This window comes from Lepidochelys kempii, chromosome 6 (assembly GCF_965140285.1).
Source record: "Lepidochelys kempii isolate rLepKem1 chromosome 6, rLepKem1.hap1, whole genome shotgun sequence".
Lineage (NCBI taxonomy): Eukaryota > Metazoa > Chordata > Testudines > Cheloniidae > Lepidochelys > Lepidochelys kempii.
Genome location: NC_136385.1, coordinates 52,914,526 through 52,942,238, shown reverse-complemented (window position 1 = coordinate 52,942,238; position 27,713 = coordinate 52,914,526). Strand labels below are relative to the sequence as shown.

Below are 27,713 nucleotides of genomic sequence, written 5' to 3'. Positions count from 1 at the left end.
CAAAATATTCTGGTGGTGATGATGATGTAGTGTTACCATATCAGGCGCCAAATACCAAGGTCTTGAGCTTGAAGAGAGATTTCCTTATCCTGCAGAATTCACTGAAGGGGAGAAAAGTTTGCTGCAACTCTGATCAAAGTTTTGAAAAGCTAATATATTAACATGACATCTCTATTTACTTCCTGTAATATACTCCATATAATTCAAGTAGTTTATAGTCTTGTGCAGCCACTGTACATTTATAATAAGTAGCCTATTTTTTTATGTTGGAGTATAGTGGCTCTTATTACATGATATTTCTCTATTTTTATGATCACATTTCACACAACTTTTTGTGGTTTTCAGTTCCAAATATGCTGTTTATTCTTGTAACTGCATGTGTTTCCCTTCCAATTATCTGTGAAAAAGGTTGGCTTTGTTTTAAACATTGGTGCATTTTTGTAATGTTTCCCTGTCCCAATGCTTCCATACGTATGGTTTACCCATCATTTGGAATATCAGTCCTGTCTTTAAGTTTTCATATGAAGCTGAGGACAGTAACTTGGAAGGTAAGCTAGGAAAGAATAGGCCATCCATTTAGAATTAGACCAAAGGTTCACATACTATGTAAAGGTCCAGTTAATTTTTCCTCAGTCAAACAAAATAGTTTAGCTAGAGCCCCACACATCTCCTGTTAAGGATTTCACATGGCTATTTTTATATTGACTGTTGGCGACCAACATTTCCCATGAACTGATAAACCAATATTGGTCTTCCAGTATACTTATCAAATTAATATTGAAGCATGAACCTTGAAATGCTACAATGATCTTTTTGTAGTTCTGTGTATAAAATATAGTATTAATAAGAATTGTTTGGCCTGATTGTAACTGAACCTTTCACATGCATGAGTAGAAATAGTGGCACAATGAAAGATGCTTTACAACATGTCTGTGGAGCAACTATTCTGCTATTTTCTTTGAAGTTTTTGTAATGTGTGTGTATATATGTATCCACATTTCTCTATCATTCTGTCCCTTTCACATTCCTCAATGTCCTCAAGTAGATGTCCTGAAATGCAGATGAGTTCTATAGGAAAATTTTTTAGTTCAAGTTAAACTCTTCTTGCAAATTAGGAAAAATCTGAAAGTGACAGGACTGTCTATATGTGCAAAATATTTATGAAAACTATACGACTTCAAACAGTGAAGGGAAAATAAAATTGTTCACTAATGTTTTCTAGCCAATATTAAAATTACCGTCCTCTCCCCCCCCCGCACCTCTCCACACTTTGGGGACACTGTGAATTATGAATAAATAAATATAAAATACATATATATTCACACATGGAGTATGTTATTCCTATAAATATCATGCTTCTCCATATAACTCATAACTTATCTTGTCAAAGTGCCTTGGCCTTTAAGTTAGATGTCAATGATAATTACTTGCAGGTGACACTGGCAACCAATGGCAAATCTGCAGACTTCAATGTTGTTGAGGAAGAGCCTTGGAAACCTGAAAATTAAGGAAAGCGAGTCCCATCTCCATCATTAATAAACCCCTGAAGCTATCTTATGGTAAAAGATATCAAGATTAAAGAATATTTCTCTATTTATTTAACATCTAAAGTTTCTGCTTATTTAATTTAACTGAAACTTAGCAATGATCTCATCAAGTCATTGTAGCTACCGTGTTTTTGCCAAACAGTGATCCATAACTATCTGTCTCACTTTTACTGTTTGAATGGATGCAGCTGGAGAACACTCTGAGTTAAGAGATATATTCTCACCAGCCTCTCCCTTTTGCTCAAAATGCAGAAAATGTAGATGATGCAAAATGGAAAGATCAAAAAGCCGGTATGGCTTTCTCCAGGGACTCAGGGTAATGAACATATAGTATCATATAAACCTTAAATTGTTCTCAGTGTCTCTTCTTGTGATGTATGTACAAATCCCTACTGCAGTGTACCTTTTGGTACAGTCAACATTGTGTAACTACACTATTTATTGTAAGTGTCTCTAAAGGTTTTCTATAAGTTTTATTGATAACTAGCAGCTGGCATGGGGGGGACTCAGAATTTTTATCTTCACCAGGTACGCTTTAAATTAAGTTTCTCAAATAAATATTTCATTTAGATTTTGGGGGCAAAATTCATCCCAGGCATAACTTCATTAAAATCAGTGGAGTAAATACAAAGGGCCAGATTTTGGGCCTCTCTCAGATAGCGCCAGATTCTGATGCTCTCTTCACATCAAATAGGACCTTACAGCCCATGTAGTCCCACTGAAACTATTCAAGGAGAATGGTGTTATTTAACTTAAGGAAGAGCACCAGAATCTGTCCCCAAATGGTTATTGAACATTCTTTTTCAATATTGAGCAATTATATCTAATAGCGTGTTAAAATGTAATGGTGCTTAGCATGCGTCGGTTTATTAACTACGCTAAACTAAATGTATATTTAGGACACTTAATTTGAAGTGATAACTATTTTTTCTTCTCAAGTACGTCTTAGATTTGAGTCAATGAACTAAATCTTGAAGTCATTACCTGGTCAAATTTTGCATTGAAGTCAATGGGAATTTTGCCAGAGTTAGGACTGAGTGAAAAGTAAACCAGGACTTCAGGATTCAGTCCAATAAATTGAATCCCCATCTCTCTATTGTGAAGCAACAATTTGTATAAATGTCTTTGATGTCAGACAAGCAGTGATTCTAGTCCACATGGCATATGAATGAACAAGGCAGAGTTTTGTTGACACGGTATAACTAACTCATTCATCTGTAAGATGTAGAGGTGCAATAATCATTCTCTTAGGTTGTTTAAAAGGTGCTTGTTAAAAATCAGTCTCACTTTTGTAAAGACATAGGTGAACTCTATGATGAAATTAATAATGTTTTACAGCAAAGCTGAGCCAGGTAACTGCGGGAAACCCTGCCCACTGAACAAACCTTCTGTGATGTGAGTGTTTCTTAAAATGTTCTCTGAGCTGTCCAGCCTATGAGCTTATAATGAACCTACCTACAAGGTGAGATGGGAAATGACGCACATGTGCTTCTCTCTGTCCATGCATAGTGCAATGCTACCATGGACGTAAACAGGAACAACATGTATGAATGTAGAGTTTAAACAATAATCCAGTCTGGTTTTGCTAATTTGTATTCATGTTAGCTATTCCACTGAAGTCACTATGGGCCCCCGCCCTGCTTGTAAGGACTACTCACCTGTTTAATGGTTTGCAGAATCAAACCTATAGTCAACAAATTCACCATTCAAATATTTGTAGCTGTGCAGTATTTTCCTTGGGAATATTAGTGATCTTTTGACATCCCCTTGCTGTCTCACTAAATGAAAAGTCCTAATGAATTTAATAGCTATTAAATTACTGTGAGTTCTATGGACATTATTCTGACAACCTAAAGAATTTAATAGAGAATTTAGTCCTTTTCTGTAGGTCTTTTGTACCATTCTATGGAATTCTGTTCCATCTTGTTCAACATATTTAATGGAAATTGTGGGTACGCAGAACTCAGGATCAGGGACCTAGTCTGGATTTGAGGAAGAGTTCACTTCCCTGATCCCCACAGAAAGGGATCAATTGCCCAAGAGAAGCTCTAACACTCTCTAAAATGAACTCTATTTAACATTTGGGCTGTTGGCTCATCTCATAAGTCACTGAGAGCTAAGTAGCAATTGTATAGGGTGACCATATTTCCAAAAGACAAAACAGGACACCCCCAGCTGCTCACCTGAAGCCCCTTCCCCCTCCCCGCCACGTAAGGCTGTTCCCCATCATTGGTGCCCTCCGGGGGCCCCCTCAGGAAGCTGTTTGCTGGAACCCTGTGAGGAGGAGGGCTCACTCAGAAGGCTATTGACCATGCTGGAACCTTGGTGCCCCCCCCCATGCTGGAATGTTGTCTCCCCCCCAGCTCTGCCTTCCCACCACAACCGGGGACTGGCATCTCTGCTCACCCTCTCTGCACCACACCCTGCTTTTTTTTTTCTGGACAAAAATGGGCATTTGTCCCATTTGCTCGTGCCAACTGATCAAGTCATCAAGAGCAAACGGGATAAATGCCTCCTTTAAAAAAGTTAGGACAGCCAAGAGCTTAAAGGGCTTAAAAAAGGGCCTGTCCCAGCCAAAACGGGACATATGATCACCCTGAAATTGTACCAGACTAGAACATAGTGTTTGTTGTAGTGTTGAGCTTGGGTTCTCAAAGACTTTCATAGCCTGGCCCATATTTTAGAGAGGTGATCTCCTAAACCACTTCCACCCTATTCATAATAATCTAACTTCCCTGTGGCAGCTACACCAACTGCTTACAGAGAAAGGTAACATTAGGAAAGTGTTTAGTCTATTTTTAGCTGTCTTTTAAAGCAATATGATAGCTGAAAACAGGTAGGAGAGCCAGCACCATGTGACTAAGCCGCTCCACACAGTTACCTATTGAGAAACAGGGGTTCAGACATCCTTCCTTACACCTATGGACTATCTGGCTTTGGCCAGATTTCCCTTTAAAAAGTGATTCTTCAGATGGGACTAGAGGAGGAGGAGGTGAAAATCTAGAGTAACTCTACCCACGTACAGAGAGCAAATTTGGGGCTTTAGTTTTGACTAAAAAAGCAGACTGTAGGACTTTTAAGACTTTATAGTTTGTTAGTTGCAGTAACTCAGGGAACTTTCAAAAGATAATTATCATGTTATTCTTCTACTTAGAAATGTGCTGCTTATGGGAAACAATTTGGCTATCTGCCAGGCTGAATTCTCCCATGTAATATTTAACATGTAGCTACTCTGGCACAGTACTGAATTTAACCATCAAAAAGCTTTCTTGGGGGGAAATGTAACTCATACTTGGCTTGTAGTTGGTAATTTGTTCATTCCACATGAGGCTGGGTTGCTGCGTAACTAAACAAACAAGACAAAAACCCAGGAAATGGCCACTCGAGCTAATGCAAGTTTCACATTTAGTGGATAATGCTTGTCACTGTCACACCTTCCTTTAGTCTCATTATTTTGCATGTGGCCTTCAGAATGTTTTCTTCCTTTACTCATTTCCCCATTGTTTGGATGGCAAAACTCAAGGATGTGCACAGAATAAAGCAGCACATGCTGGGAGTTATTTCCATATGAACTGAAGTTCCCTTCTACAGTCATTTGCTTTGCTCTGCTCTTAGCTATTGCTCTGCTGCTTATAGAAGTAGGATATATATGTGCCCTCTAGAACACTGACATCATCAGTGGAACATGGGAAGCCTGGATACTGGTAAGCATCCTTAGGTTAAAATTTAGCAGCACGTGCTTTTCTGAATAGGACTGTATTTAAGCACCTGCTTGAGAACTTTGCTGAATGAGGGCCATGACTCTGTTAGGGTTTGTTCTGGTGCTAGTCTTCAAGACCCAGTGCACATTATAGTTAACTTGGGGAAACAGTTTGCTTCTGAATGTGTTCCTTCTTCTGTACTCCTCCTCCAGAAAAACAAAGACTTCACCAGCACTTTGTATAAAACAAGTTTACACAGGTCTCATGCATTAAGATGCCCCTATATTTATGCCAATTAGACAGTATTACAGTAAGGGGGGCCCCTGTCATTTAGAACGGAGAGACTATTTTTGTTTCTTTGAAAACAGCCTGCAAGTTGCGGACCACTCTGAATTCCCTTTGGGAGTTGAGGATGTATGCTTCCTTCCAGAAGCACTTAGCACCTGGCAGCCTGTACAGAGCCTGATCAACCCAACTATATACATTAAAAACTCCTGTTAATTTTAAGATGGAGAAGGATTGTTATTTTTCACCCTGCACCATTCCAGAGAAGTTGCTATTAATACATTGTCTGTTCTTAGTGCTAGCTGGAGACTTTAGCCCTGGTCCTGCATTGTTGGAAAGCAGGTGGGGTTTCATCACTGATTTCAGTGGGAGCAGGATCAGAGCCTGTATTTCATGTTGAGGCCCATGCTGTCTTATTTGAAATGGTCTGTTTTCAGTTTCTGTACATATAGCAATCTCAGTCATATATAATTATAAATACACCATCTTTCCTCCACTTGCAAAGACCAAAATATGGGCCACAACATCAGAGACAGAAGAAAATCAATGAATGCTTTAAGCTAAAATAATGAGGGATTAATTTGTTCATAAATAGGGCTATTGTGGGAGCTTGTTTTGGCAATGCTGGCAGGTAAGCAACAAACAATAATATGGATTCTTATTAAACTGATTGAATGGTCTGTGTCACCTTTTGAAAGCTTTTTAAACTCTTGCAATATAGAAGAATCTAAGAAGTGTCAAGGTCCAACAGTGGACCCTCCCACCTCCTTCAGCCAATGGAAACAGACTGTGCAATTCCTTCCGTCTGATCCCAGTGAATTATCTTTTCTTGGTTCTCTAGCTGACGATGCCTCCCCCATCCAAAAGGTCTCTGCCAATAAAGGGAAATAATTTCCCATCCCAGCAGTGAGTTTAAACCTCTGCATCTGAATTCAGACCACTCTCATTAAGTTTCTTCTCTGTTTATACCCCGACATATAGCTAGTGTCCATTTTTGTCTAGAATCCTAGTAAGTGGACTCTGCCAACACCTCTGGGAACACAGAATTCCAAACATTACGGGTTTTTAAAGATCTATGAGCAACAGAGAGTTCTGATTTGTTTTCCATCATCAATCCTTGGGTTGGTACTTTGAGGGATGCTGATGTTTAGCAGAGCAAACTACTTGTCTTACAATAGAAGCGGCAGCAAAACCCAACAGAGCTCAAATTAATTTACACTAGCAACTGCCTGTCTTTTCTTTGATTGCTGCTGAGCTGCTACAACAGGCATCATACAGCAGCATGAGGCTGGGAAAGCAAACCATTTTCTGAAAACAGCATCAGTTGCCAATCTACCCTCTGACTTCCACAGCCTCTTGTGAATGCCTTTAGAAAGGCTTTGAGCTTCAGTACCAGGCCTGAAAAACCCTATTATGAATATTTAAAAGTACATCTCCTTCTCATTAGATTAAGTCCCTTTTGTTCCATTTTTGTTGACTGCATTTGGTTTTACTCCAGGAAGCACAGAATAATAAATAAAGGCAACTTATAAAAATACACTGCAGTATTCTACTGTACTGAGCCAGAGGACTACAGCTGATCGTATTACTGTGAATTCTTGGCCCATTACTGTAATATTTGCCTTGTGGGTTATTGTCATAAGCATATAGCACATTGGGACAAATTCTTCTCTGGTGTAACTCTACTGATCTGAATGGAGTTACACCAGGGAGCAATTCTGCTCCTGCTGCAGTAGCATGATTATTAATTTTTAGGCCATCTTGTGTTGAAATTACTGCTACACATAGAATATATTTTGAAAAAACATAGGTTTGAGAGTGATCTTTTTCAGTCATGCTGATGATGTTGAAGAAAAGACTTTTATCTAGTTTTGTCTTGCAGAAGAGTGACGTACAGATTATAGCTACAGACATTACAAAAAGCAATTGTCCTGCACAGCAAGGTTGAGAAAGGGAAGGGAGGATAAGGAGGAGATGTGAAACGAATTTGCTGAACTTTGCCCTGAGATGGTGTTCCACAAGTGTTAAATTCTTGCTCAATATTCACTAGAAGCAATATTTTGTAACATATATTTTTCACTTCTCCAGTAATCTTCCATTACCCCTACACACACACATGCAGGGACCAATACTGCAGTTCTCAGGCAGACTCTGCCATCCTGGCATTACTTAGGCAAAACTTCCACTAAAGTCAATGGGAGCTGTTCCAGAGAGAGGACTGCAGAATTGGGTCCACACTAATAGTTACCCTTTGCTTCCCCTTATTTCTTCCTAGGCTCTTGTTTGGTATTGAATTGAAATCTGTTGCTGTAATGAGCCACAATGCTGCTAATTTTCACTAATGCCAAGGCACTGAGAACTTGTTTATCTGTGGAATGCATGGGTTTAGTGACACAAGACTCTTTAGACCCAACCCCCAGCCTTTCTTCCTACCCAAGAGACATCTTCATCTGATAAGTTGAAACCTGGCAGCTCTCTGCTACCCACAGTTACAGTTCCTAATGGATACGGCAGTGATGCATTTAAAGCCATGGTCCTTTATAAACTCTGAACTCCATATGGTAACATTGTTTAAGCATACTGTTGAGGCACTACATAGGTTTTCTGCTAGTTAAAGATGCCACTCACCAATGTGCTAATGAAGGGTTTAGAGAGGTAGGGAGGTATAATATTATGACATCACCCAGCTTTTTGGTTTATTTCCCCAAATCACGTATTTGTCATTCTAGGTTCTTGTACAGAGCGGTCACCTGCCGTTGTTGGAGTATTTAATGCTTCTAGTGTGATTTTCGTAACTAAAGACAGCAGAGTCTTCAATATTTTCAATAAATACTCTGAGACATACACCTTTAAGTAGAGAGGAAACTTACAAAATTGTGTTTCATAGATAGCATCACATAACCTAGATGGTCTAATTACTGCGTAGTGCTTTGTACATAAATAGGATACTTCATGGGGATTTTTGTATCATTCTTTTCTAGAGTTTTGGAAGACCATTTGCAAAGCATATTTACAAACAGATTTTGCAGTCAATACTATAGATTCAAGTATTTCCATTTTTGGCTTCATGTAGGCTTGTAACTTCTCATGAACTGCAGGTTGTCTTTCCTTCTTAAAGAATATTGCAACAAAAATCTATAGACTTCTTTCTTACCTATCCTGCTTTCTTTCTTAATGTATCCAGTTAATACTCTAGTGTGAACTGTAATTTATAGAATGCATGAGAAAAGAATTACACATGTAATTACACTTGTTAAATATGATATGCTCAAAACTGATTCAGCCGTTAATACAGATTTTATGGGTGTGTACCTATTCTCCAGAAACCAGAAAGAACTACAATGTAGATGGAACTAAATTACTTAGTATCTGTAATTTACAGACACACAAATATTTTCTTATAATATTTTATATATGACCATATAAGATAAGGGAAAAAATTCTTACAGGTGATCCATACCTTAGAGCAAAACCAGTTTTCTAACAACATTTTAGGATTAATATTTTTTTCCTGTATTTTGTTTAATGAACTAAGAAAAGCAATTTAGTGATGAATTATAAGCAAAGCACAAAATGCAATTAGGAATTAAGAATTTCGAGGTGTCCTTAAATGCTGCAGTTCACTATGGAACACTGTATTATTATATCCTAAACAATCTTCTAGATTGACAATTTTATGGATTGCTCATCCCTTATGTGTGACATTTGGCATGGTTTTACCTGGGCCAAATCCTTAGTTGTTTCTCAGGGTCAGATCCTGAATAACTGATTTACCCACAACGCTTGGGTTATGAGCTGGAGAGCTGCATGTGCAAGGAGTAAAGGATCAGCCACTCAGTCGATCTTACTCAGGCAAAACTTGTATGAGTTTGGCCTCGGTAAAGAATTCAGTATTTGGCCTCTTAGCTTTGCCTTCATGTAAATGGACCAATGACACAACAATGGGACCACTTTAATAGGGTAGCACTGTAGAAATACCTCCTGCCTTCTTAAACATTTATAAGAAAAACAAACCATATATTTTTGACCAGGACAAGTGGGATTTATTTTTCTTTTATAACAATCAATTCTTGGTAGGCAAATACCTGTTGGACTTAAGGTCATGAAATTAATGAAGCATATTTAATTAGTAAATAAAAATGACTACAGTCAATTGCTTAGTTAAAATCAACAATAAAAATTACATCAAGGAAAATTCCTTATGTGGTGAATCAACCACATGGCCTACAATTCAAGACAAAAAAGAACATGGAATTGAAAATGCCACCTGTCCACAAAGCAGATACATTTTCAGAAATTTGTTGTAGGGCCCTGATAGTCTCCTGAGGTTTATGTGGGTAAAAGATATATATTTATGTATTGATGTGCCCTTATTTTTTAATCTCCTTATATTTTTAAATCAGTCATATCAGGTATTCTCTTAATTGGAGTTGAAGGTAGCGTAGTGTGTAGCTGAAGTATTAATAGCTGTCAAAGCATGGCATACTTATAAATACCAGTTTTTACTCATTGCTTAAGCATGATGATCAGTGCCTCTCCCCATTTTGCGTAGATAACATAGCTATCTATGTGTAATTTCAGTGAAATGGTGCATACAGTACAGGTAGCTGTATTTTCATGTAATTTAGTTTGTTGATGTGCATTGAGATAAAGTAGAAAATTTGATCTCTGTTTTGAAAACCTCTTTTCTGGTTGTTTTTGGTTTGGTTGTCTGTGTTGTGTTTATTTTAGACATTTAACTGAATAATTGCCATAGCTTGATAACTGGCTTTGTATGTTTATGTATATAAACAACATGTCAATGCATATCTTGTTTTGATAATGGTCAAATCCTATACACAGCCCACTCGTAGATATGTTGTGAGTTTTCAACTATCTAACTGGCATTGCATCTGAAATTCCCTGGCCCTCAGTGAAAGTGATTGCAGTATGGATATGCTGCACCGTGAATGCAATAGTTAATACATTATGAATTAATGTGCATGTGCATGATTCATTTAGTTTAGGAGTAGATGCTTCTTGTACACTTGACATGTTGGAATTGTAGCAACATAAGGTTAGTAAGTCACTGTGTAAATTAGCACAATGGTCAGAAGGAAAAATTAACTTTTACTCTCCCTCTCGGCACCATGTCTATCTTTGGCAATATGTGTAGCTTACAACAAGGAATCCATATTCACACAGCAGAGTTTCAGGATTCCTCTGACTCACTTTCAGTTACTCATTGACTGCAGACTCCAGTGAAGAAACTAAAGTCAGAAGACCATGACTAAGCCTGACATTTAGTCTTAAACAGAAGCACATGCTTGACTGCTTACTCTATTATGTGCCCTGGAATGCAAAGCATGAACCTTCATTTCATTTCCTCTGTAGAAACAATCTGCATAAGATTTATAGAACCATAAGTAAATGGATTGACTAATGCTGTTTCCATTATCAAATAAGGATATTAATAGATATTGAGAATTAAGCACAAAACCAAATGCATGTCAGTTATGCAAAAAAGACAAAAAATGGTCTTTGGTGTTCATTTATGCTTATTTGATTTGCAGAATTATACATCCATACAATGCATATAGGGCAAATATATAATGGCAGGGATATTGTAAAACCTGTGCTATAAGTCATGTCCATGAGCTTATAAGGAAGAAATCCTCATTTCTGGACTGAAAACTGAAAGTGTTATGAAGTGCAACTGATGCTCAGTGGATCTGAGACACCTCAGGAGAGATGCACCAAGCCAATTAGTTCCTGGAGACAATGGTCCTGATTCTCCTCACAGTTGAAAATAACTCCATTAGAGTCAATGGAGTTAAACCAGGGTAAAACTGGGATGAGTTCAGAATCAGGCCCAACCAGTGGGGGATGTCTGGTTTCTTATGAGATGTATTATGTTTCCATTCAAACTGAATGTTCCACAGTACTCCATGTCTTCCCTGCTTACTTCTAGGCCTTACATGCTTCCTCACGTGCTTCCTCTCAAGAGAGGCCCACTCACTAGCTTGGCTCCTTCATGTAAAAAGAAACAAAACAAAAGAAGCTTGATCTTTTCCTTCGATTGTAAATGTTTATCTGGGACTTGAAGTGACGTATTGTACAGTATCTGTAGCACATTTTGTTTGAAGACTAATGGATGCAGACGATAAAATTTCTACTAACTCTGGGCTCCCCCTTTCTTTTATAGTGTAGTAGGAATGCCTAAGTAATTCAGAACTTCTCTTCCTTACAGTAATACTTTAGCCATTTGCTTTAAATGCTTTCTTACTGTGTGAACTGATTTCTGTAACTTTCATGTATAAAACAAACTGGACATTCTTTATATACTGGAAATAATCCGTGAATACAATATTTCACTAAGTGTTGTACCTTTTATGTATATATCTTCAATAAATGTTGATTCGTAATTCTCATGGTTGATATTTGTATATAACGCACACCAATTCATTTGTTGAAACCACAGACTAAAGGATTCCTCCTTTCCACTAAAGAATACCAAACTGAATCTGAAGTACTCCAGTAATGCACAGAACAGATATAGCACAGTGGTAGTAGCAAGCTCCTCCCTGCCCTGCTAATGCATCTTATCCAGCTCTGGACTCGTCATCTTTATGGTTGAACTTCACTCTCCATGCCCATTTAATCCAATGCTTGGCCAACAAAGGGGTGTGGTTAAGATGCTAATGTTAATAGTGAAGGTGATTCTCATGATGTGGGCAGCTGTTTAGTAGGCGGAGGACTGAGATCAGCCACTACAAACAACCCCCAATTCAACTACAGTTTGCTAAATCTAGGAGGGCTCAGGAGCATTGAAAATCCTTGAGCAAAAAATAATGTGATTTTTACTCTTTTAATTGAATGTCTCTATACCACAGCCATGGAGCTATAGAAAGGCCTAAGACAAAATTGTCACCGGAGCTGTGATCGCTTTGACGTGACTCCTTTAGAGTTGTTTCAGGGAGCATTCATGCAAGTGATATATTTTGTTTGCACAAACGATTGACTGGTGGAAAGTTGTGTGCTCGTGCGAATGTGCTCACCTGGTGCCAGGAATCCTTTTGTGGCCTTCTTGCTGTGTGTTGCAGGGCACAGAAAAAAAGCCATGTGACTTGAGTGCTCAATCAATTTTTATTGCTAGTCACCTCTGCTAGCTGGTACTCCCTTACTGAACTATTTACCATTCCTTGGATATGAATTTGAATAAAATTGAATGATCTGATTGGCTTTCTATTCTAAACTGTAGAGGTTGGATCTGTATTTGTCTAAGCATCAGAAATATCAATCCAGAGCTGTATACTCCCAATATTTGTAGTACATAAATAGTAATTAACTGTAAAGAAACATGAGTGTTATTTTATTGATATCACACTGCAGAATGTGGAGTTATACCAAGATACACACATGTCTTGGTGGGGGCGGGGAGGTTTGAAGCCCAGTGGCATATTTTATGTCCTATTTTCAATGTATATTTTTAAACTGAAATTCTAATTCTAGAGAAGCCTGAGAGTCCTGTTACAAAATAAAGGAGAACACTGAACACATGCAGTTGCTTTAGCAACCTGACCTCCTTCCGCTGTCTACTAAAAATTAAATCCTGCCTTTTTAGTTTTGCTGAAATAAGAGGTACCTTTGAACCTCTGGAGCTCTTTGCAGAGGAATCTGTTTAATATCTGACAGGTTTCAGAGTAGCAGCCGTGTTAGTCTGTATTCACAAAAAGAAAAGGAGGACTTGTGGCACCTTAGAGACTAACCAATTTATTTGAGCATGAGCTTTCGTGAGCCACAGCTCACTTCATCCGATGCATTCAGTGAAGTGAGCTGTAGCTCACAAAAGCTTATGCTCAAATAAATTTGTTCGTCTCTGAGGTGCCACAAGTCCTTCTGTTCTTTTTAATATCTGAGTTATAATTAGAAGATGACAATGGAATGACTCACTATCACAGGTGCTGCGGCTGCTAAGTGTGATGGGGAAGCTAAAATCTTTATAGTCAAAGTGGGAATAATGACAGGTTTCAGAGTAGCAGCCGTCTGTATCCGCAAAAAGAAAAGGAGGACTTGTGGCACCTTAGAGACTAACAAATTTATTTGAGCATAAAATTTGTTAGTCTCTAAGGTGCCACAAGTCCTCCTTTTCTTTTTGGGAATAATTACAGTTAGTTATATTATTTCTATCATATGAAATGATCAGTCCTTTAATCTGTGAGATTTAATAGCCTGCAGGCTGTGATCTTATTAACTCTTACAAAGCTACGAAGGGGGATACTGCTAAGGAAAACCCAGGGTATGGCAGAAAGTGGTGTTGGCAGTCAAATAGCTGGCATGCTTTCCTCTGAGTCAGTCATGATTCAATACCCCAATATGGTGACAAAGGGGATTTTTTGGACAAAACTTAAAACAGAAGTCCTGATCGCTCTGTCATTAAATATCTCCTGACAACACTTTTTACAAGAATTAAGGGTGTCAAATCATTCTGCTCCCCTAAAATTCCTCTTGAGATTAGTTGGACTCAGGATTCTCCTTCACTTTCTGGCCTAATCTGGTGTGTTTGTGCACTTTTACACCCCTTTTATGCTCCAACCCAGAGATGGTTTCTCCATATTGGGACCTCACTTTGATAAGCTTGGACCATACTTTGGGATCCTTTCGGATCAAAGGAACTGTAACAAGATCTACACTGATTACATTCCAAAGCTTTGTTATGTTAGAAGCATAGAAGAAAAAATATAGAAAGAACAGAGGACATGCCTAGCTAAGTGCTCCAGGTGAAAACTCACAGTTCCAACCCAGCCCCCAAAATCCCCAATCTTAGAGGAGCATTCCTTTCCAACATGACTGATCGTTTATGGAGTGATTCCTTCTTTATCAGGGAAACAGGTGAGTGAAGTATGAAGTAGAGTAAAAAAGGGTATCTTGTGGATCATTTACTAACAACAAAAGAGGGTTTTTTTAATCCCTTTTCCCCCAATCCCCTGAGGGCATGTAAGAAAATAATAGTGAAGAGGAGGTTCTCAGAAAAGAATGAGAATGTCATGCAACTCCCTGATCTTATGTACATCCTTTTACCATGCACTTTGCACTAGATGCTGTGTAAACAGGAAGAGAAGTCATCATCATACTGAAAGAAACTGGTGCACCTAAAGTTAATACACCTTTAGGAAAAATATTAAAACTGATGTGACCATGAGACCTGAGGCAGAATTAGTCAGCTATAATAGATCCAAGTGTAGTCACTCATACTGGCCTAGTAGTATTATTAATATTTATTTATAACAGCAGCCAAAGGCCCCAATCAGGGTTGAGGCCCCACTTCAGGAGCTGAAGTAATTCTGTTATGAAGTGGGACATCTGAGTTTAGGTGACAGTTTTGAGGGCTACCAGGAGTTGAGAGAATTATAGAGGCATTAGGCTTTGCCATTATGTGGAGAGAATGAAATTAAATGTCTCATCTGAATTAGAAGTAGTAGGGAGGAAACTAGACTATGTGCAAGTCTGCATCTTGTGGTTGTAGTTATCTTTGTAAGGCACTCAGGTATTGCAGTAATGCACGTGACATACATGTACAGACGGATAAAGTAGAACACTGAATTCTGCCCACAGGAAACTGTATTGACAAGCTCTGAAAGGAGCGATGCTCCAGCCCTCCTCCATCAAAGGGAAGATTGCTGATGAGGTTTAGGAGGAAAAGGAGAAGAGGAATATTAAAAAGGGTACATCTGTGAGATCCCTCTTCAAACTCCAAGAGGGGCTGACAGGGTTACAGCTATCCTAAGGAAAACAATTAAACAAATATAGAAACTGATTTTGCTCTCATGATTTAAGTCTAGTCCAAGGGACAGAATTTGCATGTGATACTATAGACAGGCGAGCATGTTTGCAAAAATTTCAGCATCCTGGACTAGAACACAAAGCATTTCATAAATGAGGTATTATTCATACACCTAAATACAGTGTGTCCGTTGTCATATATTTACCATCAATTTCCAGATGTGGCACTTTATCACTGGGATGATAGGCAGGTATGGCTATCTTCCAGGTATGATGGACCTAACCTGGGAATAACACTGTTTGGCTACTGACATCTCTGTGTATTGTAATACAGTGTCTGTGAAGGTGATTTTACTGACTCTCCTGGATTTGGGAAGTGCATAAAGTAGCCATGTCTTGGTAAGCTTTTATCCTTTCACTTCTTAGTCACTAGCTCAAAAGCAGGTAAGGCCAGTTACTACTTCTGAAATGGAAAAGGGATCACACATACACTGCTCTCCTTGCCTGCCTACACCCTTCCATCCTCTGGAAAAACATCCGCTGTGATCTGAAGGGAGGAGGCTGATGCTCAGGTGCACAAAGGGTAGAATATGGAGTGCCTTTAATAATGTTTAATGATGGCGGTAATGATTTTAAACTGTTGTGGTGTTGATTGCTGCAGGATTTGGGGCAGAGGGAAATTAAGGGCTGGCTTACTCAGGTCAAAACGTTCCCCTCAACCCTCAGCTATATTCAGCCAGAGGGAACACAAACCTAGTCCTTTAGGGCCAGATTTCAAAAGTATTTAGCTGTCTAAAGACACTGGCAGGCACCTGATGATTCAAAAGCACCTAAGCATGTTAAGCACCTGCATCATTGATGTTAGGTGCCTAACCTACTTAGGTCCTTCTGTAAATCCCAGTAAGTGCCTATCTCCCTATTTAGGCTTTTTAAATATCTTTGAAAATTTGGCTCATAATCCTTACTCATGGCCATAATTACTTGGTTGAGTAAGAACCTACTCCCATGAGTCAGGGCTGCAGGACTGGGCCTCACATGGCCTTTGTGAGTGATTTGAATTCTTTCATTCTCTCCTTTGTCATCTTACATTATTTCTCAAAGACAATATTCCTTGTGAGCGAGAAATGATTAATAGTCTCATGGGTGAAATTCATCCCTTTACAGAAGGCCACCACAAAAGAAGGCACTATAGTCTAGTGGACAGGGCATTTGACTAGGACTTGGGAGACTCCTAGTCAATTCTTGGCTTGGCCACTGGCCTGCTAGGTAACCTTGGGCAAGTCACTTCCCTCCCTATGCCTGTTTCTCCAGGTGTAAAATGGGGATAATGATACTTACCTCCTTTGTCAAGCACTTTGAAATCTAAAAATGAAAAGTGCTATATCAGAGCTAGGTGGTGTTACCATTATTAAATCCTATTTACACCCTATTTTCAGGACATAAGGGAAATTCTAACTGAAACATAGGCCTTGTATTGCCCCTCTGCACAAAGGTGAATTTAATCTCTTATGAACAAGTGATTTTTGACCTACTTTGCTGTTTATATCACTGGCTTTTAGAAAAATGAAACAGAATTCATTCACAACTTTTTGGAGCTAATGGAAGATGTGTTATTAGCAAACGAATCGCAAAAGAAAGAAGAAGAAAAGGAAAGAGGAGAAAAAGAAACAGACTTCTAGCTGCAAATTTCACTTTTTCCTCTGGTGAATAAGATGAGCCAATTCAGTCAAACAAAACCAGCTTTTTATTTTAATTAATAATTTGAGAACAGATCATTTATTATAAAAAACCATCCACATTTGCAAACTACAACAAATAAGTACAGGTTTTGTACACAAAGCATCACTGCATGATTGAAGCCCAAACATTGAATCTCTTGTGGATCTGAAAAGGAAAACAAACCACCCCATTGCTCTAGAGTTTTGTGGTGAGGCTCTCATCATTTAGGGTTCTAATCCAGAGCACTTGCAAAAAAGAATTTTCTCTCCCACTCCCAGGATTTGTGGAATCATAGCAAATGTCAGTTGGGACCATTTTGACTTGGGACACTGAAGGAAGCTAAGGCATGATGTAGAGGCTTGTTTCCACCCAAGGCAAGCACTGTCAACTTGGGGTTGGGGGTGGGGAAGAAACATTCCACAAACTGGGAGTGGAAACTTTTCACCCAGGATCCACAGTGAGGGCACTGACAGAAACTTGAAACAGCAGCCCTGAGCCAAGTGCTTTCTATTCCAGAGCTGAGTGCTTTCTGTTTGTCCAGAGGTGGACAAAAGCTGTAAATACAGCCCCAGGTTTAAAGGTTTGAACAGGAGTAAAAAGTATTCAGTTCAGCCCTGGCTGCTCTGGGTAGAAAGAAGGCATGAAGCCTGCGTTCACTGTCCTGCTTGCAGAGAAAATGGGGTCACTGAAAATATCTAAGTGTTTTCTAGGTTAAGCCAGTGAAGGAAAACAAACAAAGCACCAAGAAAACCGTGTGAGAAAATAATGCCAATGGCTCCAATTAAACCAACAAATGCAAGAAAATTCAGCTGAAACTCTATCCTTAACCCAACTTGCTTGTGCTCTGGTATGTATGGAAGTTGGAACCTACTACTAAACTGGTGTCCTGGAGAGAGATTCTAAGAGGAGCAGCACAGAATTCACAACCCAGGGGGAAGTGAAGCTAAGATGGCTTAAAGTGAACTTCGCACCATCCTGGTCCTGAGCTGCTCTGAGGGCTGGAGGGGCCCCCCCAAACATAATTTAGCCCTAGAGGCCTGTCTAACTTTTGGCACCCTCCCATGTCTGCAATCTGTACTCCCAATACACCTCTCCTGCCCCCAAACCCACTCCACTATGCTCCCTATGCCAGGACTTACAAGAGGGCCACCCGTGGGCAGCCTTACGACTGTCTGTCTCAGTTTCTGCACCAGACAAATTCTTCCTAGACAGAACCAGGGCTTTTAGGTCCCCTTTACAACACACTGGCCCTTTACTTGGTATAAAGGAACCAGAGCTAGAACCAGGCTCTCATTTATGGTGTATAGAGAGTGAATAAACAATAGATCAATTTTATCAAGTTGTTATTCCATGGTCCATTATTTCAGCATGAACTCTGAACATGCCTGGTATTGTAATCTTATTTTACCTTAGACCCTTAAAGCTACACAGGGCAGGGGAGCTTAGTTCCTTCTTTACAGCAGCGTTAGCGATAGGTGAACCGAGTAAGGAAGAAATTAGATGCCTCATTCCATCCCCAGTTCATACACACCTGTCCAGTTCCACAACTAAGCTCAATGTGAACTATTTTTTTCAGAATCTGCTTAAATCTCTTCACTTAAAGCTAAGCAAATGTTTACATACCTTCCTGAATCAAGGCCTAAACGAGATCAGAATTTGGCCTTTTTACTGGAAGAAATAATACATTTTATTTTGAGCAATCCAAAAGAAACAAACTGCTAAAATACGTACAAAAATATATATGGTTTTTAACTTCACAATTCTATCTTAAAATTGCTAAAACATTATTTTCCTCTCAAAAGTTTGTGGGGGAATAAGCAGAACTTCTAATTGTCTCTGGATTTCTTTTCAGCAAGTTTCTGTCCAGAACAAATTTTTATGGTTGAGCTAGAAATAGGGATTAGTGAACATTATGGAGGGTAGTTTTGTGAAATTTTTAAACAGTTGTACTGAGCTTTACAAGGTACTCAAAACCTATTTTAATTCACAAGTCTTATTTCCCTGAAAGTTAAAATACATGCTGTTTTCCAGAGATGCTGCAATTATTTGAAACTATTTGTTTCCTAGGTAGAGGAAAGCCTGTGCTATGTATAAGGAATAGAGGAACTTTCCAAAAATATAGTCTGGTACAATGAGGTTCCTATATATGGCATTAAAACTATGTCTACTTTTTATGAGAATTTTTTTTCATTCCCCTCTTTGTTCATTATGTCAGTCTCTCTGCCTTTGGTTTTCATTCTGCTCTCTCGTCAATTTTTCACTTTCATTTTATCATTGGATTTTCTTCTCTGTTCCTTTTTTCCTATGCAGAACTCAGTGATTTTTAAGTCAAACTTTCAAACCTCCATATTCCAGTGGGTTCAAAATTAGATAAAAGGGATTCACTTGTCCACAGAATATTTGAAAAGAGGGGAAAAGGTTAGAATATAAAATGGTGACTTCCCTTTAAGCAGTGCAAATACCACTGGTTAGACATTCTCCAGGTCACCATGGAACACACGCTGACTGTAAGGGCAAAAGTAGAACTTCATTGACTTCAGTTGCCTTTCCCCTTGAAAAAACAATCAGCATTCTTGAGGACAGAAGGCCACCTCTGACTGAGGACACTTTTGATAAAAAGCAACTTTTTATCATCACTACTTTCCAAAAATCGCAGTACCGGAAAATATTCAATATTCACAGCTGACTTGAAAGCGAGCAATGTACCTGCATACAAAAGTGGATTTTCATTCCATGTTAACTGGTAAAATCCATAATTCCTCCATGAAAAGGGAAAAACCAACAACCACAAACCTGCTTAGCCTGCGTAATCTTTAAAAACATAATAATAGGTGCCAATAGGACAGTTCCAGAAGCCTCGTGTTAAGCACTGGGAAAGTACATCTTTAACAATAGCTTTAAATAGAGATAATGAAGACAAAAGTATAATCTGAACCATATTTAACGGGCATCATTGTTCCTCTTTGCCAAATTCACACTCTGGTTTTCTTTACTTTCAGTAGGGAAAGCAGTTCTTAACAGCAGACATGTGCACTGGGTATGTACTACTTGCCACCTGCCATAGTAATAACTAGATGAGCTGCGAGTGGGAGAGATCTCACATTCAGCTTACAAACAGTGGGAGGAAAGCTCATTGGGAAAGATCAGTTCAGGTTTTTTTGCCTAGAATTACAACATGTTCAAATGTCAGATGCTAAGTACCAGTTCTGGGGAAGGGACTTTCCTAGTGAGTAACACAGAGATTTCACTCTCACTGCACCCCTTCTCTTAACTCTCTCACAAACTTCTTGCTGCCTAAAGCATTCTCTCTCCCATCCTCATCATGTTAAGCTCTGTTCCCCAAAACACCTTACTCCATTAAAGTGAATGGGAGACTTGTCACTGACTTCAATGGAGGCATGATTTCACCCTGGGCAACTTCAGGTTTCAACATCTTCTTCCCTACATCAGAAAGCTAATCAATATCCAGATCTATCTCCTGTGTCTATATTTAGATAAATATAAAGTATCAAATCTAATTCAATCTAATCGCCTTCAACTAGAGTAGTAGGAGCGATGAGTAGCTTACTAAGATGAAGTAAAAGCTTTTGGCTGCAATATTGAATAACTTCCTCCAAGAAGCCAATCTAAATCAAAATAGTCCCCACAACCGCTGGCTCAATTAAGTTCTTTGAGGCTGTCTACACTATGGGGGAAAGACGATCTAAGCTACGCAATTTGAGTTATGTTAGTAGAGTAACTCAAGTCGACAAAGCTTTAGATACCGCTGGGTCCACACTACACTATGTCGACGGGAGAGCATCCCCTTACTCTTCTTCTTCCAATGGAGTACTGGCATCAATGGGAGAACGATCTGTGGTTGATTTAACAGGTCTTCACTATGAACACCACAGCATTGATCCCCGGTAAGTGTAGACAAGTCCTAAGTCTCCTGGGCCCAACAGCTAATTCTGAGAGGGAAATAGGTACTTTCCTGGAGCCATAGAAAGGATAATTAGGCACTCCCCTAACCAAGGGGCAAGACTCTGTCTTGCACAGCTCCATTACTCTCTAGTAATCAGGTCCCTGGTAATGATCTCCTTGGAAGTCTCCATCAGCATGCTAAATCCTTCCAAACTACTTAATACAGGGGTAGGTTCGTGTTACTGTCAAATTACACACACAGAACATCCCTGAGATGCCAGAAAAAAAACATAGAAATATCATACTGGAATTCCAATTCCCACTGACTTTGTGGAAAATATTAAAACACTCTCTTGCCATAAAGCTTTTTAACATAATGTAACCCTTCTCACTTCTCTGCTTCAATAAACCATTCTTTATAAATCATCCAGAAAACAGGGGTGAAGTCATTGATCAGAAAGAGAGAGATTACAGCCACGTCTCACTCTTAATACACTTGGTGCTTTAGATATTTCCATGTAACTTCAAGTATTGGCTATATTTCTTATTTTCAGCATTGTCTGAGGTAATTTAACACCATATGCTACTTACAAGGCTGCCCTACCTTTGCTTTTTCTGAGTTAAACCTGTCCCACTGGAAAATTAAGTAGAGCCAGCAAAAAATATCAGGTCCATGCACACACCAAATCTGTCTAAGTTAGTGGAATTTCACTGGTGAGACAAAGATGTAAGGGCTTGATTCCATTAGGTGCTGAGCCCCCTCAATTGCCACTGACTTCAATGGGAGGTCAGTATCTTACAGGATTCAGCTCTAGGTGAGATGAGAATTAGACTCATCATCCAATTTCTAGAGAAGCCAAACCACCCATTTCAAACTGCCAAGCTGACTTTTTTCCCCCAGACGAATGAATGCTTGGAAACCGCACACACAATGTTAGTAAAGCATTCAAGAGTACAGGGAGTTTCTGCTGGGTGTAGCCTAGTGTTTACAACCAGGTAAATAGATCTGTGGCTCATTGGGACAAAACAAAAACAAAAAAAACCCCTAGCTAATAATAATACCAGTCTTATCTTTTCCCTTAATTTAGAATTAAATTTATTTTTGGAAGCTCAATTTACTTTTCCCCCCAGGTTTCTGGTTACAATTTAGAGGTGATTCTTTCTTCCTTCTAATTAATCTGTTAATAAATATACAACTATACCAAGGGTGCTCTGTAATAAACAAAGTCCCCAAACAATAAAACCCCACCTCAGTACAAACGATTGTTATATGCATGAAACTATAATGCAAATTAATTACACATGTGGCACATGGCATCTAATATAGAATCACTTTTGCAGATATAAAATAATGGCACGGCTTCTGTAGGAGAGATTGCATGCCACCCTATCAAAAAACAAAAACAAAACCAAAAACCCCTCCAAAGAAGTCAAGTCATGATATCCTTGCCATACTAGATACTGAAATTGAGTAATCTGGGAAGGAGATGGCAGATTTCCCCATTAAATATCTGAATAGGTATACTCCTGTTTAGAGTAAGAATTCTAATGTGTAACATGCCAAAGCCTGTACTTAAAGAGGTCTTTTCAGAGACCCTATGTTCAGCTAGGACTCAAGAGGTGAAGAGGCCTTGTTCTGAACCTCTGCTTTGATCAAATTTTATGCACAGTGCCCATTTCAATGCATCCTTCAAGAGACCAACCATTCTGATTTACAATGGAAAACATTGTCAAAAACTACTTCAGGAATGAAAAATGCCTGAAGGAAACAGATCTCCCACAGCATAACTGAGTTATGTATGTTCATGACAGGATGAGAATGTTGACATTGGACCATATTTACTGATGATGTAAACAGGTATAACTCCATTGACTTCAAAGCATATGATCATATTCAGCCCACGAACGTGTGACTTTCTATGTGTGAAACATCCCTGTTCAGTGGGCCAGCACATATGCCACTTAAGCAGTCAAAATAAGTCACATATGCCACTTAAGCAGTCAAAATAAGTCATGCTTTGCTGGCCCTCTTGCACAAGGGTGAATTTCATCAATGTCAATCTGCCTGAGAAAACTTACCATGTTACAGTATGTCATTAAAACAAACATTTATGGTGAGCTGCTAAAGATCTACATTGAGAAACACAACCTCAGCAATCTCATGCATAGTGGTATGAATAAAGCAAAATATTAGACAATTCTAGCTGAAATTTTAACTGCTGAAGTTTCTTTAAAAATGAATTAAAATAAATGACTTTAGCGGGCTCGTCTCAGTTCATTAAGGATCTATGGTCAGTGAATGGGACTATTTTGCTTAACTGACTAACCATTTAACAATTCCCATCCCCTGGTGCATAGGGTCCTCATTGATCATAATTACATAACGAATTGTTTTTACTTAGATTTTTCCTTAAAGTGAAGTTGGATAGACTATTGCTGGTAATTCAATTTCTTGCTGATAATATGTACAATCAATTCAGTGTACCTTACTGCACGCCATCTTAGTTTACACAGATACTTTACATAAATGGGGTGTACAAAGGGGAGGGAAACATGAGGCAATGCAGCTGCAGCTATTTTATGTTGTTTGAATAGTTTTCTTTGATCTTTATATAGTTTTCCAACTTCTTGTTTCAACAAGTGAACAACATTTCTCTTGGCATTTTTAAGAAGCAGAGATTAAACAAAAAGATGGATGAAATGGAATCCAAAAGAGAACATCACATAATTTTAATTTGACTGTTAAAATATCAGCAAGATAATGTAACATGCAACAAGTATGGGGAAAAACAGGTTGTGCTAAGCTCAACATCTTATGATAATATCTGAGAGCAGGGATAGATAGAGCCCTATTCTGTAAGAAACAAAATATTGCCATCTTGTTTGATCATTTCCTACTGCTAGGTTTTGAAATATGTGTTTGAGTTGTGGTCACTGCATTTATTTGTCAACTTAACTAACAAGGTTCACTAGGGAACTTACTCAAAATATGATTGATCGGGGAACAGCAACAGACAGTTTTGAAACTGAAGGATAACTGCACAGATTGTTAAGATAATAAAGAACAGACATTTATTATGTATCAGCTCAAGTTTTTGTGTCTTTTCCCACTCACTCCAATAAAAATTATTGGCATTATATATCCATGGGCATTTAAAAAAACAGAGATAAATAGTTTTGTCCTTTTGGGGTTTCTCATTGTAACCCTAGTTGTAATCATTCTAAAATGTCACAGTTTGCCTATACCTGCAGATCCTGAATGCACCTGACAAACTCCTCAGGGCTGGAAGGGGATTTTAAAAGATTCTGGTGTAATACAGACTCTACCAAAGCCCTTTTTTTCTTTAACTCTATTTTTCTCTAGACATTTATTACCATAAATGCCTTTGAGATGCAGTGACTAGATATTTCTGTATTTTCACTTAGTGAAGGTGCTGCAACTGGGAAAAATATGATTTCAACTAGCATCCCTCCTTACATATAAGTGTCTTCCAGGTAGGAAATGGGAACTGCCAAATTTATGCAAGTCTCAGGCACTTATATCAGAAAGCAATGTCAATTTTTAAAAATCTGGACCTGACTTTTAAAAATATTAAAAAGAAGAATAAAATGTACGCTTAATTATGCTCAAAAGACATCAGTAGCACATTGCATCTGTGAGTTCCAGGCCCAGTTCCATGTGATTTTGATTTCCCCAACTCTCGATCTACAAGATGGCCCAACACTACTACATCCCAGTCTTCATGTTAGCTTCTTGCTGATTTTGCGTTTCATCTGTGGTTAGGAATTCATCACATGGTCCTGTTCGATTATCTGGCTGTTCTTTATGTACCAAGTGCACCATTTCTTGAGATTTGCTGGCTTCTCCATTCAGTCCACCCATCTTCTTGTCTGACACTGACCCTTTGCCATTGTTAATCACTAGCTTTTTCTTCTGCCCACATCTAGAAAAAATAAGCAACACAAATGGAGATTATGGAACTGGGAAGCACAACATACAGAGTAGATTTTCTAGAAAGGGGGCAAAGGAAATAAAACTTGAGTCTGTCAATGGAGAAAAGCTAAAATATAATACATAAAGCTTTTGTCTTTAATGGATATATTAAGTTTTTCAGGTGGGATATCCAAAAGTATCCACCACTGCTCTTATTCTACTCCCATTGACTTAAGTGGGAACACAGTTCTTTTGACAATCCCTTCCTTCATATATTGCTCAATTATTTTTAGAACTAGGTCTGAAGGTTCAATGTTTGGAACTGGTAATATTTCAATCCAGGGTTCCAACCTATCTACAGTTATCTCAGAGGATCATTTTTTCTCTTCTGTTCTCTTTTTCGTGTGTCTGGACTAGAACCATGCTGACCATGCTATGGAAGGGGTCACAATGCTATCATCAACAGTTTAGCTTGTTAAAGGCTATATTGAGGATGGAAAATAAAGACTGGGCTTAGAGATTATGCCTCAGATTCTTAGCTGCATCCTGGATGCAGCTACGGGTGAGGTCACAAGTAAGTCATCTGAGGCTTTCTGATCCTGGGACTGGTTCTATGCTGACCAATCCCTCATGTAGTTCTGAGCAGCCTTAGTACAGCTACAAACTATACCTGCAGACTATGGCCCCAAGGGGTTGATATGTCAGCTGACATTCGTTATAATGCATCAGAACTCTGGAAAAAGGGGGTGGGAACAGTCATTGCTTCCCCCTAACACACCCCTGTGTTATGCTGTAGGAGGAGTGGCATAGAAGCGAGCTGTGCTGGTTCTATACCATTCAGGGATATCTCATGGAGCTGGTTAAACTGGCTTTCTGGTTATGATGCACAGTTAAGTATAAGATGTGCACAGCTAAATATAATTAATTAAAGACATACACACGCAGCACTATTCTTTGAAAACAACTACAATGTTTCTGCAAACATCTTTTAAAATGCTTCCTGCTTTGGCTAAGTGAATTCCATTTGAACTACTAATTTGGCAGTTAAATTATTTCTCCATCTTTAGTTTGAATCAAGTATATATATATATTTTTGCCAGACAGACATACGACAGCTGTTTTAGCCAAGGTGACAGAGAGCAGATCCGCCTTGTCTCAGTTTCACTATGTTTACTTTATGCAACACATGTGAGCAAATTCAGCCCTGAATTACACCCACACAACACCAATACAGAAAATAGTACACAGTAATGGGATTCCATGGGATGTAAGGCAGAGCATAATTTCTTTCCAAAATGATATCTAAACTGTGCTGCATCCCATCATGGATTGTGGAGGGAAGGACCCTCCACAATCCATGAATATTGTGGAGGGGTTATTCGGACTAGAAAGGTGGATTCTTTACATAAAATATTCATTCATTTTGTTGGGGCTCCACAAGCCATGCTGGGCCTTGGGTCACACTGTTTCAAAATATAACCCAGGTAGGAATTGTGAAAAAAGGAAAATTTAAATAAGATCAAGCTATTCCCTATTCGCCAAAATGATCTACTTCTTTGGTTAGAATTTCTAAGACATTCTGTGTCACATAAACCTCCCAACTAGAGAGGCTCAGTCTCTTGAGCAATGAATCAAACATTTCGGTGCTTTAGGCAAGTCAAAGATTTCTTGTGAAAATTGGATTCTGAAGCATTACAATATATACTTCCTGGGCCCATCCTGACCAGTGTGTATGAGGAGGAGACTGAAAATATATGTGATTGGTTGGTTAAAAGTTCAATTAAGTATTGGAAACACATCATAATTTAGCTGGTCATTTAAAAATATATGTGTGAAAGCCTTCCAAATTCTACTTTCTAACTCTCTAACAACCCACTCACGAAACCCTCAGTTTACTTCATCCTGCTTTTCAGCAAAGATCTCACAACAAAGTTGCTATTGTGAGATCATAAATTACTATTTTCATATTTCTAAGACTTATAATTTTTGGAAAATAGTCTACAGTATACTTATCAGGTAGTATAAATGACTAAGTAATTAAAACTAATTTACACTTGTCAAATAGATGAGCAAAAAGTTACTCATGGTTTTTTTTTTGTTTTTTTCTTTTTTAAAACCCTGTATTTATTAACGTAAGGCCTGATCCAGTGTCCCTTAAAGTCAATGGAAAGATTCCCCTTCACTTCAATGTGTGTTGGAGCAGACCCCTACTTTCTATTTCACAAAATTTTCCTCCCAGTCAGTACAAATTAGCAGGGGGCTGTGTGTGTGTGTACCCACCTAGTGTTATGCTGTACAGATCATTTAAGTCCCTGAATTTCATAGTTAAAAATATGTTTTTAATAAAAAAAAGTAGTTCATAATTTATAGCTTTCTGATAGAATCTGTCCAGAAATGAAACAAACAATCTGTATTCGATCATGGATGGACCTGTCTGTTTCTATGGTGATTTGCGGGGGGGGGTGGGGGGTGGAGGGGAGAAGGCAGTCTCAGCTTTGTAGACATAGCAGAGTGACACAAATCAATAAACCATAACATTCACACTATAATTTCTAGATCAACTAACAAGAGGGAGGTTGTAGATTCTTGTGTGTTTTACCATGTGACATAGTCTAGAGAAATTGCTACTCTAAACTATTCAAGGAGCACATTTAATGTGGATATAGTCATAAGACCATAACCTCAACTGGTGTAAATCGGCACCACCTCTGTTGACTTGAACAGAACTATATCATTTTACACCAGCTGAGGACCTGACCCTCAGATCACAATCTGAGTTCACCCAATTTGTACTTCCCTGCCTCACATAAGCCTGCTTTAGTCTGGTGCAGGATCTAACCAAAGGTTCCCTCCCTCCAGCTT

At 38.7% G+C, this 27,713-nt stretch overlaps 2 protein-coding genes across 41 annotated transcripts in view; one reads left to right on the top strand and one right to left on the bottom strand.

The window, feature by feature from the left end:
• The window catches only part of SLC1A2 (solute carrier family 1 member 2), a 118,425-nt gene extending 106,488 nt beyond the window's left edge, over window positions 1–11,937 (top strand). For 5 of the 6 annotated variants that reach the window (XM_073347976.2, XM_073347974.2, XM_073347973.2 and 2 more), the window contains one exon: window positions 1,434–11,937. In XM_073347976.2, the coding sequence (XP_073204077.1) occupies window positions 1,434–1,508 (75 nt within the window). In that variant the 3' untranslated portion in view covers window positions 1,509–11,937. The remainder of the gene's footprint in view (window positions 1–1,433) is intronic. The other variant, XR_012159391.2, reaches the window with a different exon arrangement.
• A 5,100-nt stretch (window positions 11,938–17,037) lies between these two features.
• Window positions 17,038–27,713, bottom strand: part of CD44 (CD44 molecule (IN blood group)) — a 106,964-nt gene continuing 96,288 nt past the window's right edge. For all 35 annotated transcript variants that reach the window (XM_078853265.1, XM_078853268.1, XM_078853264.1 and 32 more), the window contains one exon: window positions 17,038–24,861. In XM_078853265.1, coding sequence (XP_078709391.1) covers window positions 24,645–24,861 — 217 coding nt within the window. In that variant the 3' untranslated portion in view covers window positions 17,038–24,644. The remainder of the gene's footprint in view (window positions 24,862–27,713) is intronic.